The 12,831-nt window shown below is 39.0% G+C and overlaps 1 protein-coding gene across 6 annotated transcripts in view; it reads right to left on the bottom strand.

The window, feature by feature from the left end:
• Positions 1-2,290: 2,290 nt before the first annotated feature.
• Positions 2,291-12,831, bottom strand: part of grm8 (glutamate metabotropic receptor 8) — a 318,855-nt gene continuing 308,314 nt past the window's right edge. For 5 of the 6 annotated variants that reach the window (XM_020714307.2, XM_020714305.2, XM_004083133.4 and 2 more), the window contains 3 exons: positions 5,381-5,521; positions 4,933-5,035; positions 2,291-3,063 (listed from right to left, as the gene is read on the bottom strand). In XM_020714307.2, coding sequence (XP_020569966.1) covers positions 3,014-3,063; positions 4,933-5,035; positions 5,381-5,521 — 294 coding nt within the window. In that variant the 3' untranslated portion in view covers positions 2,291-3,013. Of the gene's footprint in view, positions 3,064-4,928; positions 5,036-5,380; positions 5,522-12,831 lie in introns of all 6 variants that reach the window. The other variant, XM_011491064.3, reaches the window with a different exon arrangement.

Below are 12,831 nucleotides of genomic sequence, written 5' to 3'. Positions count from 1 at the left end.
AGCAGCTGGTTAATTTGTGCTGCCAGGCGCTCGTGGAGTGCAGTGAGTTTCTTTAGCCAGTAGGCATGTATCATGTCAGGGCCCGGTGCTGTCCAGTTGTTCATACCTGAGACTCTTTCTTGGATGTCTGCCACTGTGATGGATACTGGATTCTGTTCAGGGAGGTTGCTATGTTCTTTTCTCAGAGAGACCAGCCACTGGGCATTGCTGTTGTGTGCCGTCCCTTTCTCTGCTTGGCTGTTTTGATCCTGCCACTAAGCGTACACTTTCACAGGTTGAGTTGCGAACAGCCTGTTTATCCGTCTGGCTTCACTGTCTCTTGTGTACCTCTTTAGGCGGCTGCTCAAGGCTAGGAGCCTTTGTTTTGCAGTTTCCAGTGCTTTAGGTATAGGCATCTGGCTGTATCTCATAGCTACTTGCTTTCTCATTTAACCTCTTTGAGCCTCTGTTAGCTTACTCACATCCCCCCGAGTTGCCTTGATTTTGGCCTCTAACCGTTGCTTCCATGGTGGGTATTGTTTTCTCTTATAGCCAAACATCTCAAGGACAACTGTTGCTGAAGTGTAAACCGGTTCATTGGTTTATGTGATGGTTGTGGTAGGAATTACCCCCAATGCTTCATTCACAGTTTCCAGAAGACTTTCAGGCAGTACATCACTTAACCGTCATAGCCGTTGTTGCCTAGTGTTCATTCTAGACATGATCTTGTCTTTCAGGTCAGTTGCTGCATCGCTCCATGTATCTGTGGTTGTTGGGGCTGTGTTCCCAAGCTCAGGGTGGGAGTGTGGTATAGCCTCCTCTCTGACCTGCTGTTCTGGCTCTCCTGTGGTATTGGAATTGTATTGTACCGCTTCAATCTCAAGTTGTGATAGGAGTTGCCATTTGTGGATGTTCGATCATTGGGCTACCAGTTGTTTGGCAGCTAGCCTTGATTGTGGGTTTTTTATTTGATTATTATATTAATATTTTTCTCTTGGAAATCCAAAAGGAAAGAACTTACAAAATACAATATTTACATTTTTTTTTTTACATAAAATGCATTTATACAAAAGATTAACAAAGAGTCTTTAGACGGTTCCTTTATTTTGATGCAAGGATGTTATTCAGCAGACTAAATTAAATGTAATATATCGTAGAGGTTCCAATTTCACACCAGTCGTCTGTTCTTTTGTGTTTTTGATGAATGCTACCCTTTCAAATAACTCTTAATTTGTTAAACAAATACAAATATAAATGAGAAAAATACATTTTAAGACATTACTGTTTTATCACCATCCAATATCTTTTGTAAAGGTTTCCAAAATGCCTTAAAATAAAACCAAGTAATCCCAGAATTAAAGTTAAATTAGAACTAAATGTGATTTTTCTGTTCATACAATCATTTGTACCTTGTTAGTTAAAGCCATGCACCCGTATGGAGGGTAGACCGTGCATAGACAGGAGTGGCTGGTTTAACTTTTAACATGTGTTAAACGGCCGTGTTTTGTTTGTAGAATCTGAAAATTGTTGTAGAAAATACGTGTGAACATGAGTGTTTTCAACACGAAAGCATCAAAACATGCATCGCATTTATATGAACGTTTTCTTGGAAAAGTCGTTTTGACAGCGGATTGCCGAAAGTGGTGTGAATGTAGCTTAACAGTCATACACAAGGTGCGCGCCCTTAACACCTGAACAGTACTATAGCTGCTCCGTTGTGTAGCATGCAGGATTTGGGGTGGTTAAAAAAGAAAAGTTTGTATGTTTTAACAGATGGGAGTGGGAAGGGTGAAGTTTTTTATTGTAATATTGTGTTGTTTGTTTAGGTTTGTTTGAAATGTTAAAGTGCTACGAGTTGCGAGTTGAATAAATTATAAATAAAGTTTGATGTGATTTGATTCATGACCAACATACGTTTCACCTACTTTACCCTAACGTGTTGTATAAGAGTTTGCTACCATCTGTCGTAATGTGCGTTAACATCTTTTTCTTTATGGTTTCACCAAGCAGTTCGATATTTCTTGCAAGCCACCTGTGTACAGATTTGCCCATTTTTTTGTCCGCCAACACCATGTTTCCACCTGTAAGGGCAATTGGAACCAACGCTTAAGCAGGTAACAATTGACCCTTTTGCAATGAATCTAAAATAACAAGTAGGTTTTTTTTTCAAAGTTGTGGAAAAAAAAGTTAATTCATGTCTTCTAAATGTTATAATAAAACTTTAAAAACAATGATTAAAAATCCAAACACCTCGCAGGGGACATTTTGTTACCAGCGCACACAATTCCTAGAAAGCACGACAACCAACCTAGACATTTGCAAAACATTCCTTTATTATAAATAAATCTCCTTTTTGTATAAAAACTGGCATGCTTCGACCATGGCATTTCACAGGTTCATGACCCAAGACTACAACCTGGTTAGCCGAGACAGCAGGAGGAAACACACTCATCTCATTATGCAGGGGCGATCCATCAGACAACGGTGAGACAAGAATGAAAAAATTGTCACAACCACAAAAATACTTACAAGTAGAGAACAACAACAAACATGTTTGAGTCTCATAGATTTTCTCTTACAATATTCTTTTTAAATATCTTTAAAATGCAATCTTTTAAGTCTCTTTTTCACCCCCATGTTTGCCCTTTTATATATGTCTACACATTTTTTCTTTTTTATTTATTTATTTTTTACTTTTTTTTTAAATATTTTTGTCCATCTCAGTACCGTTCAGCAAGTCAGTTTTTTTTTTTTTAAATCGTGGTTCGTCCTCTTTATTTTTTTTCTCTTTAGACACATAAGTTCATGGTTGGACCAATGAGCTGTGAGCAGCAGCGAAGCAGGCACACCGACTGGTTGTTTATGTGGTCCCACCTCTGCGGTTGGATGGGGAATGATACAAAATGTCTCATGCTTGGTTTCCGTTGGGCTTCGTCCGCCAGCTTCACCGGCTGAAGGCAGCTCCTCTCTTGGTTTCTCAACTGGCCCCGCCCCCTAAGGCACGCCCCCCCTTCAGGTCCCTTCTGCAGTGCGTTCAGATGGCATGGTTACTGTAGCTGACGTAGGTGGTTTTAGTTGATGAAGCTGCGTGAATGTGGGGTGTGAATCATGAAGAGGTTTGTAGAAGTGATGAAATAGAAATAAAAGCAGAAATTGAAAAAAAAGAAGAAGATGGATGGAAAAGAGAAAAGACAGTTTAGAGCGGAGAATCAGTGACATCGTCCTGCCTGCAAACCATCTACGTTGCTTCTAAACACAGAGCAGGATTTGCTTGTAAATGTCAACATCTGTGCACACCCCTCCCCCAAACATTTGAGTAAAATCGCTGCGAAAACAAAAACCGAGAAAAGACAAAAATCTTCCCGGCACGCAGAGATCTTCTTCAAAATCCAGACTTTCAGCAAAGTGAAGACATTTTACAGCAGCTTGATTTATGTGCTAAACCACAAAAATCAGCTGTGCTTCTTTGAGCGCTGAAGAAATACCTCACGAACACCTTCGCTCGTTATTTATAGACCCCATGCAAACATATGCTAAGGAGCGCTCAGACGCTAAACATGCTCATTTAACTGCAGACGGATCACCACAACAGCTCAACAAACCATCTACGCACGTATATTTATGTGCACACGAATGATATTTAGGCTTTATGTTGCTGAAAATGTTGCAGCTATTCTACCAAGAACAACATCCGTATTAAAAAGTGACTTCGTACAGTAAAAGCTCCCACATGTAAGTACAGGAAAAAGCAACCGTAAATTAAGTTAAAAAATTTAAAATACAAATTGTTTTTCCTTTGGAAAAAGTAAAGAAATCTGCCAAACAAACTAGTAAGATTCCTCTTGATTAGAATTCCTAAAATAAGTTGGGATCATCTGCCATCTTGATAAGAAATGAAATCTATAAAATAGCTATAAGCATTTATTTGAACGTATTTTGGTCGGATAATTCGAAATATGAAATATTTGAAATCGTACTGCTCCCTCCCCCCCAAAAATGGAGAATTATAACTTTAAAGTAAGTACATTTACACACATTTTCCCCAAATTTATAAGATGTACAGCTCTACAACAGTCCAACTACTTTCTAAACTAGGATTATCTTAAAGTGAAATGAGATTTAGTCATTTTTAGATGAATCTTTCTTAAAAATATCCTGTAAATGTCAAATAAAACTTTCCTGTGTTCCTAAAGAAAATACCTTTCACCTTAAACCTCTGCTCAAAATTATTGTAAACTAAAAAATACTTGTTTCATTAGATGTACTGCTTAAAACAAAAATATGACGACTCAACAGGATATTCTGGATTTATCGTCTAAAAACAAGTCATTGAAGTATACTAAAAAAATACTAGTACATTGATTTTGTCTTATATCAAGAATAAAAAGTTATTTAAACTGAAAACTAGACTGCCAAACAACTGTGGTTGTAACAAATATCTGGTGAAATGTTGTGTTTTTGCAATAAAAAAGATGTCTGAGGACATGCAATAGCTAAGTTAAATGAAAAATGTTTGACATATTCAATAAAATTTGGCTTTAAAATGAATTTCTTCCTCTTTTTATATGGATCGAACATCTTCCTTTTATCTGTTGCGATTTTAAAAACGAATGTTACCAAGTTAAAACTCAGATTGTTACATTTCCGAGACGACAGGAATGCAATTTTTGGTTTAAATATTTATCGGTAAAAGTTAAATGAACCAATTTGACTAAATAAAGTATGAATCAATGTATTATTTTTCTGAAATCTAATTTTCTGGATTTTTTGTTGTTTTTTTTCTGATTAAACTGGAAAGTTTTTTTTCTTTATACCTTGCAAAATACTTTCTTTGTTCACATTTTTTGGGCATTTTTTCTTGAAAAATGAAAAGAGAAGTCTAAAACTTTTGCTGAATTAATTTTGAAGCAATTTCTATGTGTAATAATAAAAAGTTGGTGTTCTCTTACTCACTGTTGGTCTCCATGCTCTCACACAGCTCCGTCTTCACTTCTCCATTCGGCCGGTCTCCCTTTTGGGTCAGTTTTCCTGACATGGTGGCTGCTGTCACAATGGCCTGCAAAAGTCAAACAATCAAACTGGAACCACAAATGGACAAAAAAGAAATAAAAATATGGGACTTTCTAAAAATATTAGATCATAATTGAAATTCTTAGATTTCAAGGTCATATAAATAATGAAAAATATGAATATACTTAGAACATTTTGAGTCCTTAAAAGAAAATATGAAACTAAAAAGGTTCTTGTTCGTTTGTGACCAACAAGTCACTCCTGAAACAGTTGTAAAGAAGCAGCAGCAACATTTTTTGCCTCAAATTTTCCTTAGAGTCCTTTTTTTTGTGCAGTGGAGCAGTACTGACCCATTTTGATGAGTTTGGGGGTCAAAAAAGTCCCATCTCACCTTGAAGCTGCGTTTTCGTTTAGGTACGTTCTGCTCGGGGTGAAAGAGGATGATGTAGACTTTGGGCATGTAGAGCATCCCCAGCGACACGGAGGCAGACAGGCTGAGGGAGATCGTCAAAGTTGTGGTTTGGATGTACATCTATGACAAAAGAGAAGATAATATGCAGGATTTTAGCTTGATTTTACCCACATCAGACTAAACTGGATCATCGATTTGTAACAAAAATGTTTATGAACATAAAACGAATGCAGTGTATAAGTGTAGAATTGTTTTCACTGCATAAAATGTACTGCAAAGACCACAGGAAACGCATCTCACAAAGAACTATTTTGGAAACAAACAATACATTTGTGCTAAATGTGTTCCGAGATTAGAACAAAGATCAAAAAAAAAGTAAAGCAAATCGGTAAAGAAATTTCCCCACCATGTAAAAACAAAACCATGACAAGACTTGAATCCGAATTTGGGTTTAAGTATTGATCACTGGTGTTGCTTGTATGAATATGGACTCACAAAAAGCTGTTGTTCATGTCTTCTTTCTAGGGGTGTAACAAGTCATTTTAATAATGATTCATATCATAATTTGTGGTTGCCGATACGATTAATAGTCGATATTGGTTTGTTTTGAACAATCCGATTAACGGACCTAAAATCTTTAGCCACAAATTCAACCAGTGTGACTCAGAGATTAACATCTGGGTACTGAAATGGTATTTTTAAGCAAATAGCTACACGGTGGTGTAGTGTTTAGGACTTTCGCCTCACAGTGAGAAGGCCCTTATTAGAATCCCAGGCTGGGACTCTTCTATGTGGAGTTTGCATGTTCTCCTAATGCATGTGTGGGTTTTCTCCGGCTTCCTCCCACAGTCCAGAAGTAGGCTTTGAGGGTTAACTCGTGACTGTCAATAGGCCCCTAGGTGTAAATGTGTGTGGTGCTGTGACCATGATGCACCATCACCCAACTGTAGCTGGGATAGGCTCCAGCAACCCTGTTACCCTGAAAGGGATTAACCCTCAGTAGTGAGTTCAGCAGCTGCATAGGCTGTAAGTTTCCAATAGCATTGTTTTTATTCCAAATTTAGCAAGAAAGTTTCAAAATGTTCGAAACAAACATAACAGGAGTTATGAAGCATAAGTGTAATACATCTTGGAATAAATCCTTGGAACTCTACAGTTTAATGGAACTTTGACCATTTTTTTTTACCTTTTCTTTCCTTTGTTTGTGGATTTATACATTTTAATTTTGTCTCTACATGTTTAATAAGTTTGATCTTTTGGAGTAGGTCTAACCTTATATAAGCCTAGACAGAAACAGAAAATGCTGTTTTTGGGGTAATATTTGTCACAGCTCCCATTCAAAATGTGTGCTTCTATTTATTAACTCACATCGACAGCCAGACAAATACTGTCGTTCTGTGTTGAACCTAGTTGTCAGGTCGAAATCCAAAGGTTGCTGCACAATGGCAGCCAGAAACGATGACACAGTGTATGAGCAGGCAGGAGTAATGATTGAGAGCAGCCTACTTATTTTGCCTGCTCAGCCAAGTAAGTTTAGTTACAGCCAGAAAGAAAGGAGGTAGTCAGGAAGAGACATAAACAGGCACACTGTTCCGGGGGGGTTCGCAGCGAGTCCCAGCGTCGTTCGGAGGAGGACAGATGTAATGACAGGCTTCACCCACAATCCTGACACCGCTGACAAGCTCTCCAGACACGAGGGCTTATCAGACAACTGCTGCCCTCAGCATGTATGAAAATGGAAAAGAGATGGGTATAGAACAAGAGGGGTGAAAACTGATGAGAAAAAACAATGATGTCAGAGAGCTTGGAAGTTACAAAGAAAACTTGGAATAAGGTGATGGGATTGCCGAAAAGATTTGAGATGAAACCAAGTGATGAGAAAATGAGCAGCCTCTATATAAGGCCAAGGAAAAGAGAAAACAAAGCATTCAGTTCCAGATCTACAATATGTTAGTGCTTAGCTTAATATCTCATAAGCTCACTCCTGATTGGAGAAAGTGGTTGTCATAGAAATGTTGACTCAGACCGACTTGAACCAATCTCTGCTTAAGGACGATTTCTGATTCCAACATGGCGACTTTCATATTACTTCCGGTTTCTTTCGCTGGAACCGCAAGCAAGTCTTTGATGATGTCACACTCGCTTCGTCCAGTTCTCATTAACAGTCAATGATCTTTGACCATCAGCAAATAAAAGCTCAATGACTACGTTCTAGGTTATGACCCTACAACATCTTCCATGCATTTACTGAAGCTGCGTTCACGCCAAACGCAATTCGCCCATAACAATGGATTTGCATCCTTAAGTCAATATACTGGTGCAATCAGAGGTTCTAAGCATTGGAAACAGCAGGGCGGTCTGGCAGCAGCACGTTTTGGTCGTCGCGGTGGATCTAAAGTTCCAATTTTTTAACTTTGGCGAAGAAGACGCGTCACATTAACCTACTTGAGATCCACCAGATTTGGTGATGATGATGTGATGATGACAGGATCAGTGGGTGGAGTCTAAACACAAAACTGGAGGAGAACCTGATCCTTCTCCTCCTGAATTTTATGATATTTCTCTTAGTTATGTCGAAACAATTTTTAAAAAAGTGCTCCAATTTGATTTTTATTTCCATTTCTGCCTTCCTCGGACTGATGCGGACAGCAAGCCGTCCAACTGGGTCACAAAGAGAGAGAATAATAGCTGAAAGCAGCTGTCATTTTGACGCAGCTCCTGCAGTACATGCTTAAGCTCACCATACTGGGGGAATCTGTGAATGATGTCATAAACCCAGACGTGGAGACGGGATTACTGACGGTTTTTTTGTAGAGCTCTTCAAAATAATTAAACCTGGTCTCTCAAGATCATCCATGTTTTCAATGCATTGTAAATGAGACATACAGTTATTGGCCCCATGTAGCGATGAGGCTATAAGCTTTAGTGATAGATCCTCCCACTTGCATCTGGCGCGTCGAGTTTGTGAACACATTTTCGGACACGCGTCGGAAGAGAGGCAGTGGATGATGTTGATTTGATGCGCAAATCATGCTCAGTGTGAATGCAGCAGACACTTAATTCCCTTTCGTGTCAAGGGGTTGCTGGAGCCTCTCCCAGCTACTATCTGGCAAATACACCTTCAATACGAGTCTGAAAGGTTGCGAGTCCATCGCAGGGCCACACAACAACACCTTTGGACAAATAAGAGTCGTCAATTTACCTCTGACTAATGTCCTGAGCCAGGGATGAGCAACTCCAGACCTCGAGGGCCACATTCCTGCATGTTTTCCAACAAACCCTATATTCAAATTGGAGCAGGTACCCACTCTTGAGTAGGGCTTGGATGTCTGGAAATCATGCAGAGTTGTCCATCCCTGCTTTAGATCATTGGATGTCAAAAACAGTACCTGAAAAAGACCCACACGGATGAGATGCACAGGGAGAAGATTCAAACTTCACACAATAAAAGTCCTACTGGGTCTTGAACCAGGGGCTTCTCACTGTGAGGCAAGAATGCTAACCACTACACCACCATGCAGCCACCCTACATCCTTGTAGCCCTTATCCGTGCAGGAACGCAGGGTATTCTGGCCATAAAAACCACTCTTCCAGTGTGAAACCTTCTCTTAACTTTCCCTAACAGACTCCACTAAATCCCCTTTATCCAGTAATTTAATTAAGAATTTATTGTTCAGCAAACAGAGTTGCCGTGCCTCCAGAGCAGAGGACACGTCGAGACATTCTTATGAACAAACCTGAAATAGGAATATTGCAAAAAGAGGTTTTTGCAACGTTTATCCCTGCAGGTTTGTTCTGGCAATCCACACTTCTCCACTACTGTGCAATGAGACAAATATAATTAACAGTGAAATGCTCCTCAAATGAGGTTACACTTCAGAAATCTGCCTGGGGTTAGACACCTTTACACAAAGGTTTCTAAATTCTCAACGATACCTGACCAGAACACAATGACTCACTGGAAAATGGGATTTAAGCTTCGAACAAAACATACAAGAACTCTAATTAATCCTTTGAATGGATGATAATGCAAGAGTTTCGCCTGCTGGCTTTTTCGATGATTTGATCTGCGCTTAAAAAGTGTAGAGCTGGTGACTCAGCTTTTGGTTTCTGACTCTCAGATAACAAAAAAAAGAACCCAAATACAAAAAAAAGCTCAACTCTGAATGGATCAAACATGAAAAAAAAGAAAAGATTTTTGAAGAAACTTCTACAAAAACCTTCTGAGGTCTGATCGCATAAAGCTTTCCCTGCTCCATGGAAATTCACATGCATGAACCTAGGAGGATCTCATTGACAAAAGCCACAAGGGAAAGGTGGTGAAAGGAACACATTACCCCTTAACCCAAGTTAAAAACAGAACATTTAAACTGTTTTTATTGTGGCCCGTCGTCCTAACTCACCCAACAGGGTTTTCAAAGCAGAAATCTGTGGTTTGACATCAGAGAGCGTGTTAGCCAGAGGAACACAGCTCCGCCTGAAGCTCCCCCACAGGCTCTGGCAGCAGTTTAGGCTCCACAAGCACACACAAATGAAGTAATATTGAGAAATCATGAGAGAAATATGCACAAATGGATATTGCCACTTTGTTTGCTCTCCCTCTGATCAAGCAGGCAAACTCCTTAATAGTAGTGACACGCCGATCAGGAATTTCCAACATCACAGAAGGCCGCGGACGCAGGAGTCCATGGTTTAAACTGAATCTGAGAACCGAATCTGAGATGAAGGGAGGGGGTGTTTAAGGAGCATGCAGGAAAAGGATTAAAAATAGAAAATCCTGCAGAAAAGAATCCCCTGAACAACAGTGGAAGGGAAGAAAGGGCAGACTCCCTTCTGCACTGAGCTGGCCTCAACAGGACAGCAGCACTTCTACTGAAAGCAGATTGTATTCATAAACCTTTGGTCCAAACTTTGGCTTCCCACATAAACAATGATGCATCCTACGTCCTGTAAACACTCGTTTTTAAATCTCTCTATTCATTTTCATTAGTAGATTCTTGTATTTAGCTATTTTTGAGTGTTGAAAACAAAGTGCCAATAATTGTCTTGATTTGTACTTTATTTATTTATTTATTTATTTTGGGGGGGGGGGGGGGGTTGAAAACAGTAGAACACAATATTGATTCTTATATTAATATAATATTCTATATCCGTCCTTTCATTCATCTTCTAAACCTGCTTTGTCTCGCTCTGGGTCACGGGTTGCTGGAGCCCGTCCTGTCTACTGTATACCCTGGACAGGTCACCAGTCTGTCGCAGGGCAATAAATAAAACACGGTCTTCAAACTAACCGCAACTCTTCCAAAGGATTCTACAACGGAGAAACCATCTTGGTGCCCATATCCAGCACCTCACGTTAACTGCTGCATATCGGCACAAAGCTGCTTTTCGCATCGTCACAATCAGCTGGTTTGGTTGCGTAAACACTTTACGACTGTAAAGTGTTGCATGTCAGAACAAAGCTACTTTTCTCCGATTCAGTATCTGTCAGAATTAGTGATATTGGGTAACTGGTTAAAGATTTCATAGGACTTCAATGGACGGTTAAGTATGAATTATATACAGTTAATATATATAAAAAAAAAAAAAAAAAACTTGATAACTCATTTGTCGCAGCTGCATCCAGCAAAACTTTAAACAACAAATTTAGGCAAAAACCACAACAAAAATCACTAATATCTTATTGCAAAATCTTTGTTAAAAAATTGGAGGGGCAACTGTGGTGCATGACCTCTGATCAAAGGACCACAGGTTCCCACCTCGTCTGCCCATAAGACGTAGTGTTCTTGGGCAACACGCAGAACCCAAAACTGCCCCTGGTGGTTATCGGTTGGCACTTTGTATGGCAGTAGAGCCACCATCAGTGTGTGGATGTGTTTGTCCATGGGTGCCTAGGACTGTGACCATTAGCACCATTAAAGAGTTAATGAACATTTTTAGGTTTAATACCACTTCTTTGTTTTGCTTCTTAAAAAAGGTACTTTTAATGTTGATGTACTGACATTTTTTGGTTTCTGACATTTATAGACAGTTAATATCAGTATGGCAACACAAAAACATAGTTTTAAAATAATTTTCCACTTGCCAAGTATAGTTTCCACCTTTTAAGCCACTGTTGAACCTAAAGTAAGTTCCTGAGACTCTACCTAAGACCATAATTCACTGAACACATCCCTGATGACAGGCAGCCTAACCATTCAGCAATACATTAATGGATGAACAGAGAACAGATTTCTTACAGCAAGTGTGACATCCGATGCCTGACAACTAATGTAAATGGAGAGCCTGACGTGAATAGGCTGCAATGAAAATGTCAGTTTGAACGATTTGGTCCAAATAGAAGGCTACAAATCAAGCTTAATCAAACCCCCGCGTACAGATGGGAGAACGATCTGACAACTACACAAAAAAATACGACATGAAATAATTTCTTACAAATAAAAATGTGCTGGTGTCAGTCTGCTTTTAGACCTTAAGATCACGCATTTAACTGCTGCAAATACAGTTATAAAGACAAAGCAATTTGTGAAATAAAGTCTGTTTTTACATTTTCATAAATGTTATAGAAACTAACCTCGTTTTTTAGTGTTTTTTTGGATTTGTTCTTGGACACTAAAGTTTGAAGTCAGATGAGAACATAAAGCTATCATATTTTCCACGCTTTAGGGTGCACCAATGGTCTATTTTGAACTAATGTCAAGTCGCACCAAACCTTGTTTAAACCTTGTTTAAAACACGTAAAAATACAAACTGTGACTACGCTAAGTCCCAACTTTATTATTAACAAGTGGACAATAAAACACACTATCACACTGCTATAGGTTAGCCGCCTTAGCGTATTCACAATAACAGCCAACTACACATTTAGACAGAGCATTGTGTTCCTGTCTAAATCACTTTGACATTACTAAGCAGAACCAGGTTGAATTCACATATAAGGTGCTTCAGATTGTGAGGTGCACTGTCGTTTTTTAACAAAAAAAAATTCATGGTTTTTATGTGTGCCTTATAGGGCAGGGATCTGAGTTTTTATACATACATGACTAAAAAATTCCCTTAGAATATCCCACATTGAGGAACATCCTACTTTTCTTAATCGCGTTAAGAGAAAAAAAACTCACTTTCCATCTGCTTTACTGAATGAATATTTCTCACTCAGACTGCAACTTTGTTTTTAACCCTAGAGCTTTCATTCTCCACAGCAATTGTCCTATTTCGGGGAGTTTTTTGTGACAAATGGGACAAATCCGAACATAATTACTGTTTTTTGAGAAAGAGAAAATACAAAATTCAAACTGCAGCTATTCATGAGTGACAAACCCAAAATGAAAGAACGTCTGCTGCTGCACTCCATCTGTAAGACTGGAAGAATTTCATGCAAAAAACAACAAAGAAACTTGAAATCCACAATTTCCTGCAAGCAATGCACT

This window comes from Oryzias latipes, chromosome 23 (assembly GCF_002234675.1).
Source record: "Oryzias latipes chromosome 23, ASM223467v1".
NCBI lineage: Eukaryota > Metazoa > Chordata > Actinopteri > Beloniformes > Adrianichthyidae > Oryzias > Oryzias latipes.
This window is presented reverse-complemented; position numbering and strand designations above follow the sequence as displayed.